This window comes from Meles meles, chromosome 6, assembly GCF_922984935.1.
Source record: "Meles meles chromosome 6, mMelMel3.1 paternal haplotype, whole genome shotgun sequence".
In the NCBI taxonomy this organism is placed as follows: Eukaryota; Metazoa; Chordata; class Mammalia; order Carnivora; family Mustelidae; genus Meles; species Meles meles.
In genome coordinates, this window is record NC_060071.1 from 62,260,508 (window position 1) to 62,273,194 (window position 12,687).

At 36.7% G+C, this 12,687-nt stretch overlaps 2 protein-coding genes across 2 annotated transcripts in view; one reads left to right on the forward strand and one right to left on the reverse strand.

Moving 5' to 3' along the window:
* FAM98B (family with sequence similarity 98 member B) overlaps positions 1-3,159 on the forward strand; it is a 34,284-nt gene extending 31,125 nt beyond the window's left edge. The window contains exon 8 of the mRNA XM_046007972.1: positions 2,372-3,159. Within this exon, the coding sequence (XP_045863928.1) occupies positions 2,372-2,773 (402 nt within the window). The 3' untranslated portion in view covers positions 2,774-3,159. The remainder of the gene's footprint in view (positions 1-2,371) is intronic.
* A 2,185-nt stretch (positions 3,160-5,344) lies between these two features.
* Positions 5,345-12,687, reverse strand: part of RASGRP1 (RAS guanyl releasing protein 1) — an 85,801-nt gene continuing 78,458 nt past the window's right edge. Inside the window, exon 17 of the mRNA XM_046007971.1 lies at positions 5,345-8,524. Coding sequence (XP_045863927.1) covers positions 8,390-8,524 — 135 coding nt within the window. The 3' untranslated portion in view covers positions 5,345-8,389. The remainder of the gene's footprint in view (positions 8,525-12,687) is intronic.

Genomic DNA, 12,687 nt, shown 5'->3' on the forward strand with positions numbered 1-12,687 from the left:
AAAAATCTGCAGTAGTTGTTTCAGGTAATGACAGGTTCCTTATATCCTTGGTGTAAAGGAAGAGTACATGCTTTGGAGACCTATAGGTCTGGATTCCTCGTCCAGTTCTGTCATTTACATAGACCTTGGGTGTTACTGAATCTTTTGGAGGCTCCATTTTCTGATGAAGAGTGTAGATCCATTTCTCCAACATTGCTTTAAAACAAGCTCAAAGAGATTGAATCTTTTACAACAGCAGTGATGGCGATAATCTAGATTTGTCAGTTTGACTGTCATGTACTCTGTATTTAGAGTACTTTATGTATTTAGAGCAAAAAGAAGGGATTTGGGCAATTTTGAAACATTGTTACTCAGCAAAAAAAATGTACTTGATACAGTATATCTTGCTATTGGGGTTGTTGTATATAAAGTCGATTTGTTGATTATTGCTAAGTTAGTCACCAGTGTTTGTTCCTCCCTCTTCTATTTTAGATCAACCTCCTCTGCCTTTTGAAACTGTTCTGTCTTTAAAGATTATTTATTTATTTATTTATTTGACAGAGATCACAAGTAGGCAGAGAGGCAGAGAGAGAGAGAGGAAGGGAAGCAGGCTCCCCGCTGAGCAGAGAGCCTGATGCGGGGCTTGATCCCAGGACCCTGGGATCACGACCTGAGCCGAAGGCAGAGGCTTAACCCACTGAGCCACCCAGGCGCCCCAAACTGTTCTGTCTTTAAATATGTTACTTAGTATCTTATATCAGGTCATGACCTAGTCTGATGGGATTAAGAGTTCTACTTTAAGTGACATTGCCCATTTCTTTTCCAAGTTTATAATTTGTAGTCTATTTGAAGGCAATTTTATCAGTTCTTGGAGCAGTGTCCCCATATGGTCACCAACATAGCACCTTTGTTTTGTGGAGAGACCAATGAAAATAACCACCAAGAAAAGCTGTTTTTTGCATTTGGTAATTAGGACATTATTGGTGACTTGAATAAAATGTTTGCATTCTTCCAACATTGCCCCACAGTAAGGATATTGTACTTTTTGTCTTTAATTTATGACATAAATTACTAAAACATGGTTTTGATTAGAGGATCAATGGAAGTAGAACCAAACTGATTTGTAGATCATTTTGGTTGAGGCAGTTACTGTTTTACCTTCTTTCCTGAAAGAGACAAGCAGGAAGCTAGTCTCCTAGCTTTCCTTGTTAGCGCTGTCTGTCTGTATTTATGGACATATAAAGTAGCCCCTTTCTACAGAAGGCTGGGGACTTAAAATCAAACTCTTCCTGGCTTATCCTTCAAGTATTGTGAAGCATGGTTAAGAGAGCCTATCAAGACTTTATTTTCTCTATGATAATATAGTAACTAGTATCATCATTGAAAATTAGTGAGCTTAAGTTTCATAAGAAAGGAATAATAGTTCATTGAGAATCCCTGTGTCTTTAGAAGGATACCTTGGATTATAGTCATATTCATCTCTAACAGCTTATTAAATTCACATGTTACCATATATACTTAATACTTTTAAAATAACATGTGCTGGGGCGCCTGGGTGGCTCAGTGGGTTAAGCCTCTGCCTTCGGCTCAGGTCATGATCTCGGGATCCTGGGATCGAGCCCCGTATTGGGCTCTCTGCTCAGCGGGGAGCCTGCTATCCCCTTTCTCTCTGCATGCTTCTCTGTCTACTTGTGATCTCTCTGTCAAATAAATAAAATATTTAAAAAAAAAACAACAAACATGTGCTTAGGAATAGAGTTTTTTATTGGATAATCCATGACCAAATGAATGGCAATGGAAAGTCCAGAGTTGTGTATAAATAGATACGAAGTTAATGAATATAGGGTATATAATTTATGTATATTGAAGTTATTTTGCTAAAAATGTTTTAGTATGGTGGGTACTGCATTTGTTACAGAATTTGGAAAAAATTTGAACAAGAGAAGATTAACAAGCCCTTAAGTTTCAGCAATATTCCCCAGATTTTTTTTTAGTTTTTGAAAAAATTTTATTTGTCAGAGAAAGCATCAGAGGGGGAGCAGCAGGCAGAGGGAGAAGCAGGCTCCCCACTGAGCAAGGAGGCCGATATGGGAATCAATCCCAGGACCCTGGGATCATGACCTGAGCTGAAGGCAGATGCTTAACTGACTTGAGCCACCAAGGCTTCCCTTCCCTGGCTTGTTTAAAAGTAGTCCACACTGTGAGGAATTTGTCATACATTACATTTCTATTTTCAGTATTAATTCATGCTGCATGTCTGATGCTTTCATGTCGTTAAATATTTGGCTTCTGTTGCTTTATTAGAACAGTAAGTTTAATATCACTTGAATCCTTAATATAAATTGTAAATTCTAAAATACTAGAAACTGAAAGACAGTGTTTCTTCACACAGGTGTTGATGGGAAGGGTGCCTGACAGAGGAGGACGGCCGAATGAAATTGAACCACCACCCCCTGAAATGCCCCCTTGGCAAAAGAGACAAGATGGCGGCGGAAGGGGTGGTTGGGGTGGCGGAGGTGGTGGGGGTGGTCGAGGAGGTGGTGGGGGTGGAAGAGGAGGTTGGGGAGGTGGGGGAGGTTGGGGAGGAGGTGGAGGAGGAGGTGGAGGAGGAGGAGGATGGGGAGGAAGTGGGGGAGGGGGTGGTAGAGGAGGAGGTTTCCAAGGCAGAGGAGATTATGGGGGGAGGGGAGATTATGGTGGAAGAGGAGGGGGCTATGGTGGAAGAGGGGGCTATGGTGGAAGAGGTTATGGAGATCCATATGGAGGAGGTGGTGGTGGATATAGAAGATATTAAAATCTACCAAAATTAGATAGCAGTGCTTACTTCTTGGCAGAGACATTAGCTGTAGTGTTCTAGATAACATACTTGAATGTCATTTTTGAAGTAAACACCATGTTAGATTCCCTATACCATTCTTGAATTGGGTTAATCTGTAAGAGCATTGTTTTATACTACCATTTGATCTCTTAGAGTGATGATTTTTCCATATTCTGTGTACCCTTGAGCATGTCTTTTTAAAAAACAAAAATGAGCAAAAATTATTTTTAAAAAATGTAAATATTTATTATCATCAAACTTGGAAAATGGAAAGTATTTTATTGTCATGATTGAATTTAGATTGTTACCTGTATTTTATTCAGGTTTGAAACATAAATTACCCAACTTGTAATGGAAAGGAATATAGACTGTTGCCTCATCTGTATTCCTGTGGCTGTGTTTTGTATTTGATTATTATACTTTATGAAATAGGGAAGGGGACTGATCTAATAGTTGTGTTCAATAGATAGTCGCCATGACTTGTTTGTTCTTTTATAGGCAGCAATTCCTCTGACCAGGGTTTCTGTTAAAGGTCCATTAACTGAAGCTCAAGCATATTTTTTGCTATGCATATTTGATTTATTTTCCAGGTGGATTTGAAATTCCTCTAAAGGGATGAGGATAAGTAATAATTTTACATGGTGATGTAAAAAATATTCATCATATAAACCCATCTCTTCATCATTTGTGCCATCACCTTAGGTGTTTGAATATTAAAAGCAGGCTGAGCTGCATTGCTCAGGATTAGGGCAGTAATTGCCAGTGTCAGTCCATCAGAGGTAGGATCTAGGCATCCCTTGGAAATTCTGATTCATAGCTCAATTTGGGAAATAGAGTCAGGGAATGGTTACATGTGATTTGGTGGTTGGAGCAGGTTTGGAGATCAAGAGTTGTGAATGAATCATGGCACTAGCCCAGGGGGTACTGTGGGCTGAAATGACCATAGTTCTCAAGGATTGATTTGTCCTCATTTGTCAAGTGAGTAATGGTGACACTTGGACTCTTCTCAGATCGTTTCATAAAGACCTAAGTACAAGTACCATTTATTGAGGGCTTGTTGCGAAGTGGGCCAAGTAACGCATTTTTCTCTTAGTATAGAGAGTTAGATAAGATAGTTACTCACACTTTTTCATTCACACTGTAAAATGTGTATCCCAGTGTGGGCTCTTGGTTGACCTGTGCGTAACAACTTTTTGTGATCTAGCAAACTCAACAGATAGAAAGCTGTTTACCAGTGGACACATGATATTTGATACTTGGCAGTTTCATTGTTGTTTTCTTTTGCTTTATAGTAAACCCTGTAGTGAAATCTAAAATAATTGTTAAAACTTTAAATATTGTGTATATACTGCAGTCTTTGCCATGTATTTTTCAAGCTAACTCTTTAAAGGAATTTGTTCAGGATAGGAAAACAAACTTTAGGTTATTTGTAAAATAATTTTAAAAATGTGTTTATATTTAATGAAGATAATTTCATTTGTGATAGTTCGGAAAAAAAGGATTCTTTTCAATAGCTATGAACTCTGAAAAATAAATAATTTTTAACAGTATGTAATCAAAGACTACTGGAGTATAGTTGCTGATATAGAAGGGGTTTACAACTGCTTTCATCACTAAAGGTTTGTGGTAAACAATGGCAGAAATGTTAATTTATCCATTTCTGTAAGATTTCCTTGTAACTTTACAGGAGTGCTGTTGAGTTACCCACTATACTCACTGTAAATCTTACCTGATTTTATCATTCCTGGAATCCTGTTGGAGCTGGAACCACTCCTATTTACATATTCCTATAAACTTCACTCAAAAAAACAGGGTGATCTGGACCCTAATATCTTATTCTTCCCTGGAAGGTAGGATTTTCATGATATTCTTTTTTATGAAAAAATTGTTTTGTAGAAGAGTGTGCTGAGCAGTATCTAGACTAATAAGCAGTAGGCAGTTTGGGGCTTTGATATCAACAGCCATAATGTGAAAGTTTTATAAATTGAGTACAATACAAATGCAGAGTATGATGAATGGTACCTTACTGTTTCCTACAATCTAAACCTTTTTATGGGCCTCCTCTTCATTCCTTTTTGCTTGGATCTCAGTTTCATTTTCCCCTATTACCTCATTTACCCCCCCCCCCTTTTTTCCCCTCCCTGCCTTAATCTAGCCTTTGGTATCTTAATAGCATCTACAGACATGACTTAACTGAGAGATTCTGGATTAAAGTAACTAACCTCTTGCCTGGACCTTATAAAGAATATGTGTCCCCATCCATTTTACACATAGCTCTTAGTAGAAGAAGAGACCAGGTGTTTTCTTTGAACCTATGGCCTTGTGTTCTGCAGATCAGGGAAACCTGATCTTGCTTCACTAAAGAGAAAAAAACCTTTCAAACAAGAACATTTCATTACCTATATTTATGTCAAGAGAAGGTATGATGACCCAAAAAAGATTTGTGACCAGGGAATGTTCTGAGCAATGAGATTATACCTTATAAGGAGCACAGGATAGATTAATTTGGGATGGAATCTGGGGATGGAAGAAAGGAGGCAGTTTAATCTCTCCTTCAGTGTCAGGTTGTCAGTGTGACTTACTTTGTATGAATTGTTAGGAATTGCCAAAATGATAAATACACCCACATCTGAATGTACCAGAATGCATTCCATAGTGGAATTTGAATGACTGAATTTACCCCTATTCTTCATTGGTCTGCTTAAACAAACGTTGGCTGGGGATTAAGAGGAAGTCATAGCTATCTCTTAATCACTCTAAGTAGTCATGAACACAAATGAATTGCTCTGGGTGGTCTACACTGGACTGAACTATATTTCAGTGAACCAATTTCACGTACAACTTCAAAGTTCTAAACTTGCTAGTTTTCTTAGAACTGTTGAATTAAAGACAAAAGCAACAGAAAGACAACCTTACATTTGTCTCCATTCTTAATTATTTATAGGCTTAATATTTGGGGATTGCTCTAAGTCCTTATGCAGTAAGAAAGGAAAAGGTTGAATATTTCTGTACTGTTACTTCATGTTATAAAAAGATTTAGAATAACTTAAATGAATAATTAGTTGCTTTGCTTTTCCTTCCAGGAAAACCCAGTTTGGTTAATAGAATAGGGAAGTGGTGTCAGCTTGGATTTTAGTAAAAATTCCAGAGAAGCTTCTACATATTCATGAACTAGAAGAAACACAAGACAGCTATGTGGTAGGGATCCTAATGTCTTTTATCATATAAATATTACACGAAAGCTTACATTATGTATAAAAAAAAACCCTTTACAATCTGTACACTTGTTTTTTCCTTGCATTTCTTTTACATTATAATCCTTAGACAGAAATTCACAAATGGTCAGTAAAAAGGCAAGTCAGTTACCAAAGAAAATGAGACATGATGTTGCTGTTGACAAAACAAGATTTGTCCTTGTTTTGATGGATAAATATATGCACAAACTTATTTCAAGTCAAGTCCGTATAAGATAGAAAAATGTGTATCCTAGGCTTGACAAACCAAGAATTTTTTCCAGATTATTTCTGTAGATACTACTAATCCCATGTAGCTCAGTGCAAATATTAACTTACATGCTATTCGTCTTTCGCCCTTGCTGGACTGCAAAAAGTTGTGATAAACCTATTGCTTTTTATACATTTCAGTGGTAAATTCTGGAGTGCTTGAGACCCTCTAGCCATATTAATTTAACTGATTAAGGGATCTCTGACCTTTGGAATTCTAGAATTATAGATTATGTACACAGGAATTAACCTGGGGTCTGTATTTTGGATGGAGGGTAAGGAGAATGAATAAATTTGTGTCACATGTCTGTGTTTATAAAGAAATTATGCTGTACCACCTTTGGTCTGTATCAGAGAGAAAGAATAATAATGAAGAACATGAATTTTAAAGATTATCATAAATTCATGTTTGCTACTAATATGGACAAAGTACTTCTTAACTTGTATACCAGGTGATGGACCTAAGCAGCCTGCTATGGGGATTTCTGAGTTTGGAATTAGGAAAGGGTGTAAATTTGTGTGTAAAGTAATTCTTTAAAACACTAACTGAAAGCTACTCATTAGTTTTGTCACTAAAGCTCAGTACAAGTATGCAAATGGAAACTGGTCTTTCATCAAAGAAACTTCTCAAGTGATTTGACTCCTCCAAGGAAGTTACACTGTATATATATACTTTGAATAAGATTTGGTGTTGCTGGCTTTAGGTTTCGACCTTTTAATTGTTGAGATTATGTTCTTGGCAGTTGGTCAGCCTGCGTATGAATTTCAAGTCTGCTTGGTACCAAGTTTTCCAAGTATGGAAGGTAAGTTCCCCTTAAAAAGAAAATGATTATATGAACTTTTTGGAGAAATCAAGAGTGTGGTAAATTTTGTAGATTGGGAGTTTGTAAACAGTTGTCCAGACAACTAATTGAGCCCATTTATCCTTAACCTTCATTAATAAAAACTCCTAGGATTCTTAATTGTAATTTTGTAATTGTAATTGTAATTTTGCTAAACAGTACATTTTACATTGTGAGCAATTTATGTATCCTGTAACAAACTAACTTTATATTTGTGCATTTGTGTAAATGACAAAGTTGTTTAATTCATTTCCATATTTTATAAAGGAAGAAACAAAATTCCAAGTCACATGCATGCTTGATATTGTATACACATAATATATACACATATACACACTCTCAGGTTCTTATTGAAGGCTCTCATCCAACTAGCTTATTTCTAAATAATATTAATAGTGAAGACAGTACAGCACAAAATCAGTTCAAAATAGTTACTTGAAAGAAAAAAAGATAAAGATGGCACATGAAAAGTTAAACGGACTCCTTCAAAAAGCCATAAATTCCTAATTCTATCCAGTGTAGATATACAAGGACAAATACCATGTTGGCAGTAAAAACAGCTACCTGGCCAGTCATGTATTAGGTGGTATTAGCTATGTTTCCAGGTTTTCAGTTTGCCTACTTATGACTATGAGACTAAAACTATGAGATATCCTCATGTGAGTATGAGCCCAGTGAGGAAGGAGTGGGACAAGGCTAATTGATTAGATATCTGAGGTAGTGAAGTGGGAACCAGATTCGAAAAGAATGCTGGAATACAGAGGAAGTGAATCTGTTTTTGGAATGTGATTATCTTCCCATTTTAAGCAAGCTTTGGATGGAACAAAATAAGTCCCTCAGTTCAAAGAAAACCTACAGAAGGAAGCAAATTGATTTTCCAGGGATTTTAGTTCTGAGGAAGTAGTAGTAGCTACACAGGCCACGTAGGAGAAGCAGCCTTGTCAGAAATCTTGGTCATGTATTTATCAAGCTGTTGGTATTAGTCCCAGGGGAAAAAAAAAAGTTTATGGTGTGAATGGCAAAAATTCTGCATTCTTCAGCTTTTCTACCCATTGATTCACTGACTGAAGACAGTTCCACTCATTAGGAGTCTTCTAAGTAAAAAAAGAGTAACTTGCTTTTCTGTGTTAAAGTACCCTTTTTATATAACTGGTTGATCTAAGGTTCCCCAGGTGTTTGTGTTACTCATTTCACTTAAGAGATCTCTGATACATTCCTCTACACATTGTGATCCTTCAGTTTCCGGGCTAAGAACAGTCACTGTGATCCATTTGAGCTAAGACATGATTTTTGCTTGCAAGTTGGAGGGTTTCTATTTTCTTCTGTGCATATTTCAGTTGGATCTTTAGAGCATCATTATCTGCTTTCAGGGTATTTATTTCCTAAAGGGAAGGAGATGAGGTATGTTAATAAAGCAGCAATGAATAGCAAATCAGTTACAATATTGGAAGTACTACACTTGATTGGCATTTTCTGTTCACTGTGGCTGAGAATTAAAAACTATTTTCAAGACATTTATTTTGTTCTGAATAGAAAATAACAAGTTAAATATCAAGTGAACGCGTACAAACAGCAGTTTTTGTTATCGTATCAAAGATGGCTAGCAGGCAGAATAAACCATAAGAGGGGGATATAAAAACCTTTGAATGCTGTATAGCGAGAGACCTAAACTTGGCAGAAATGGAGTCTCTGGTCAGTTCTGAGGTATGAAAACAGTGACTCAGAATATTGTCATATAAAATATTATAGTTCTTTTAGTCTTCAATCCCCCCCCAACTCACTGAAAACTAATGGACTCCTTTGATAAAGAATTTTATCCTACCCCCTAAACTGGGATTTAATTATCTAATTTTCTGAGGCAGTTGCGGTTTTTAAACTGAATTATGTCTGACCTATGGCATAGTATAAATTTAAGATGTACAGCATGTTACTGTGATATGTTGTAATACTGCCATTGTAAAGACAATCAACACCTTTCATTGTTATATTATCCTTTTCAATAATTGGAATAATTTAAGTTCTGGACTCAGCAGGTTTTAGGATGATAATGCAGTATTATCTACATTCATTGTACCATGCATCGTATCTTTCAGGCTTATTTACCACTTGTAAGTTGGTACCGTTAAACAACATCTGTACTTCCTGTCTTTACCCTGGTAACCACCATTTTATTTTTTATTTTCATTTTTTAAAGATTTTATTTGAGAGAACGAGAATGAGCGAGGGAACACAAGCTGGGGGAAAGGGCAGAGAGGGAGAAGCAGCCTCCCCGCTGAGCAGGGAGCCTGATGCAGGACTCCATCCCAGGATTTGGGGATCGTGCCTTGAGCTGAAGGCAGAGGCTTAACCAACTGAGCCACCAGGTGCCCTGTACCCACCATTTTAATCCGTTTTTGTAAGTTTGGCTTTTTAAAATGCCATATATAAGTGATGTCATACAGTACCTATCTTGCTCTGCCTTGTCTCACTTAGCATAATGTGTTTGAGGTCCATCCATGTTGTTGCAAATTGCCTTCTCATGGCTGAATGATACTCCATTGTGTGTATATATACATTTTCGTTGTCCATTCATTGATGAGGTATGGACACTTGGGTTGTTTCCATATTTTGGCTATTGTAAATAATGCTGCAGTGAACATGGGAGTGTATCTGTCTTTTTGAGTTAGTATTTTTATGTTCCTCAGCTAAATACCCAGAAGTGGAACTGCTGGGTAATATGATAGTTCTGCTTTTAATATTTGAGGAACCTCCATGCTGTGTCCCATAGTGGCTGCACCAGTTTGCATTTTCACCAACAGGGCACAAGGGTTCCCTTTTCAGCACATCCTAGCAAGCACTTGCTCTCTTGTTTTCTTGATGCTAAGGATTCTAACACGTGTGAGTTGATAGCTCATTGAGTTTTGATGTGCATTTCCTTGATTAGTGGTAGCGACCATCTTTTTTATGTACCTGTTGGCCATTTGTATGTGTTCTTTAGAAAAATGTCTCTTTACTCTTCTGTCCATTTTAAAATCAGATTTTGTTGCCATTGAGTTGTATGAATTCTTTACATAATTTGGTTATAACCCTTTATCCAGGTTATGGTTTGCAAAAATCTTCTCCCATTCTCTATATTTCTTTTTCATTGTGTTAATTCTTTTGCTGTGCAAAAACTTTAAAGTTTGATTTAGTCTCTTGGTTGAAGAGACTATCCGTTCTGCCTTGGCTGCTCTTGGCGCCCTTATATTAGCTCACTCTATAAGCAAGGTGTGATTCTGGGCTTTCTTTATTCTTCCATTGGTCTTTGTGTTAGTTTTTGTGTGAGTACCGTACTGATTTTATTACCATAGCTTTGAGTATACTTTGAAATCAGGAAGTATGATATCTTTAGCTGTGTTCTTTTGTGGTTCCACACAGATTTTAGGATTGCTTTTTTCCTATTTCTATAAAAGAATGCCATTGGTATTTTAATAGAGATTGCATTAAATCTGTAGATGGCCTTGGGTAGTATGGACATTTTAACAATTCTTCGGGTCATGAACATGAGATATCTTTTCATTTGTTTCTTTCACTTCCTTGGTCAAATATATTCCCAAGTATTTCATTGCTTTTGGTGCTATTGTGAATAGGATTGTTCTATTTCTTTTTTTAGATATTTCATTCTTAGTGTGTAGAAATGCAGCTGATTTCTGTATGTTGATTTGGTAGCCTGCAATTATACCTAAATTTTTGATTGGTTCAAACAGTGTTTTGGTTGTTTTGGCAATTTTATATATACAGACTCATATCATCTGTAGGTACTTTTACTTCTTTCTTGATTTGGATGCTGTTTATTTCTTTGTCTTGCTTAATCGCTCTAGCTAAGATTTCTAGTAATGTGTTGAGTAAGAGTGATGAGAGTAAGCCTCCTTATGTCTAGTTTCTGATCTTGAGAAAAAGTTTTAACTTTTTTCCCACTAAGTATATTAGCTATGGGTTTGTCCTTTGGGGCCCTTATTATGTGGAGGTATGTTCCTTCTATATCCAGTCTGTTTTTTTGTGTTTTTTTTTTTTATTTTGAAAGGGTGTTGTATTTTGTCAAATGTCTTTTCTGCCTCTATTGAGATGATCATGTGATTTTTCTTTTGTTTTACTAATGTGATGTATTACATTTATTGAGTTGTGTATATTTGTTTATGCTTGCATCCAAGGGATAAATCACACTTGGTCATGGTATATAATGAGGTTCCCTCATTATATATTGTATATATTGGAAGTGTTCCCTCCTCAATTTTTTGGAAGAGTTTGAGAAGGATTGGTGTTAATTCTTCTTTGACTGTTTGGTAGATTGCACCAGTGAAGCCCAATGTTGGGTGCATATATGTTACAACTGTTATATCTTGCTGATGTAGTATCTTGATGTATCGAGCCTTTTATCATTATATAATGACCTTGTCTCTTGTTAACATTTGTGGCTTTAAATCTGTTTGACATAAGTATGGCTATGCTCCATTTTCTTTGGACTTCTATTTGCATGGAATATCCTCTTCCATCCCTTTATTTTGAGCCAGTATGTGTCTTGAGAGTTGAAATGAGTTTCCTATAGGCAACATAGAATTGGTCTTTTTTTAATCCATCCAGCCGCTCTGTGCCTTTTGACAGGTGAAACCAATCCATTTTTTTTTTTTTAGCATGATTATTGTTATGTAAGAATATACTACTGCCATCTTATTCATCTTATTTGCCTGGTTGTTTTATATCTCCGTTTTCCCTCTGTTTCTGCTTACCCTTGCAAAGTGTGATTTTCCATAGTGATTTGAGCCTCCTAAACATTTTTATTTCAATTTAACATATATTGTATTATTAGTTTGAGGTAGAATTTAGTGATTCATCGGTTGCATACAAGACCCAGTGTTCCTTACATCCAGTGCTCTCTTTAAGGCCCATCACTCACTCACTTCAACCCTCCTCGCCTCACCAACTGTCAGTTTGTTCCCTGTAGTTCAGGATCTCTAATGGTTTGCCTCCCTCTCTGTTTTCCTTATTTTTCCTTCCCTTTCCCTATGCCCATGTGTTTTGTTTCTTAGAGAATTTTTTTTTTTTTATATTTTATTTATTTGACAGAGAAATCACAACTAGGCAGAGAGGCAGGCAGAGAGAGAGGAGGAAGCAGGCTCCCCGCCGGGCAGAGAGCCCGATGCGGGGCTTGATCCCAGGACCCCGGGATCACGACCTGAGCCGAAGGCAGAGGCTTTAACCCACTGCGCCACGTAGGAGTGAAATCATATGGTATTTGTCTTTTTCTGACTGACTTTGCTTAGCATAGTATCTTCTAGTTCCATCCACCTCATTGCAAATGGCAAGATTTCATTCTTTTTGCTTTGTGATTACCATGTGGCTTATATGTAAAACATCTCATAATTAAAATAGCCCTTTTTATCTTCAAACTTTATAGGTGACCAAAGATAAAGTGCTATCGCCACTCTTTTATTCCTTCCCTTTTATATTTTTGACATTACAATTTATCTTTTTATGCTGTGAATTCATTTAGAAATTATACTAGCTATAGTTACCTTTTAATGTTCCT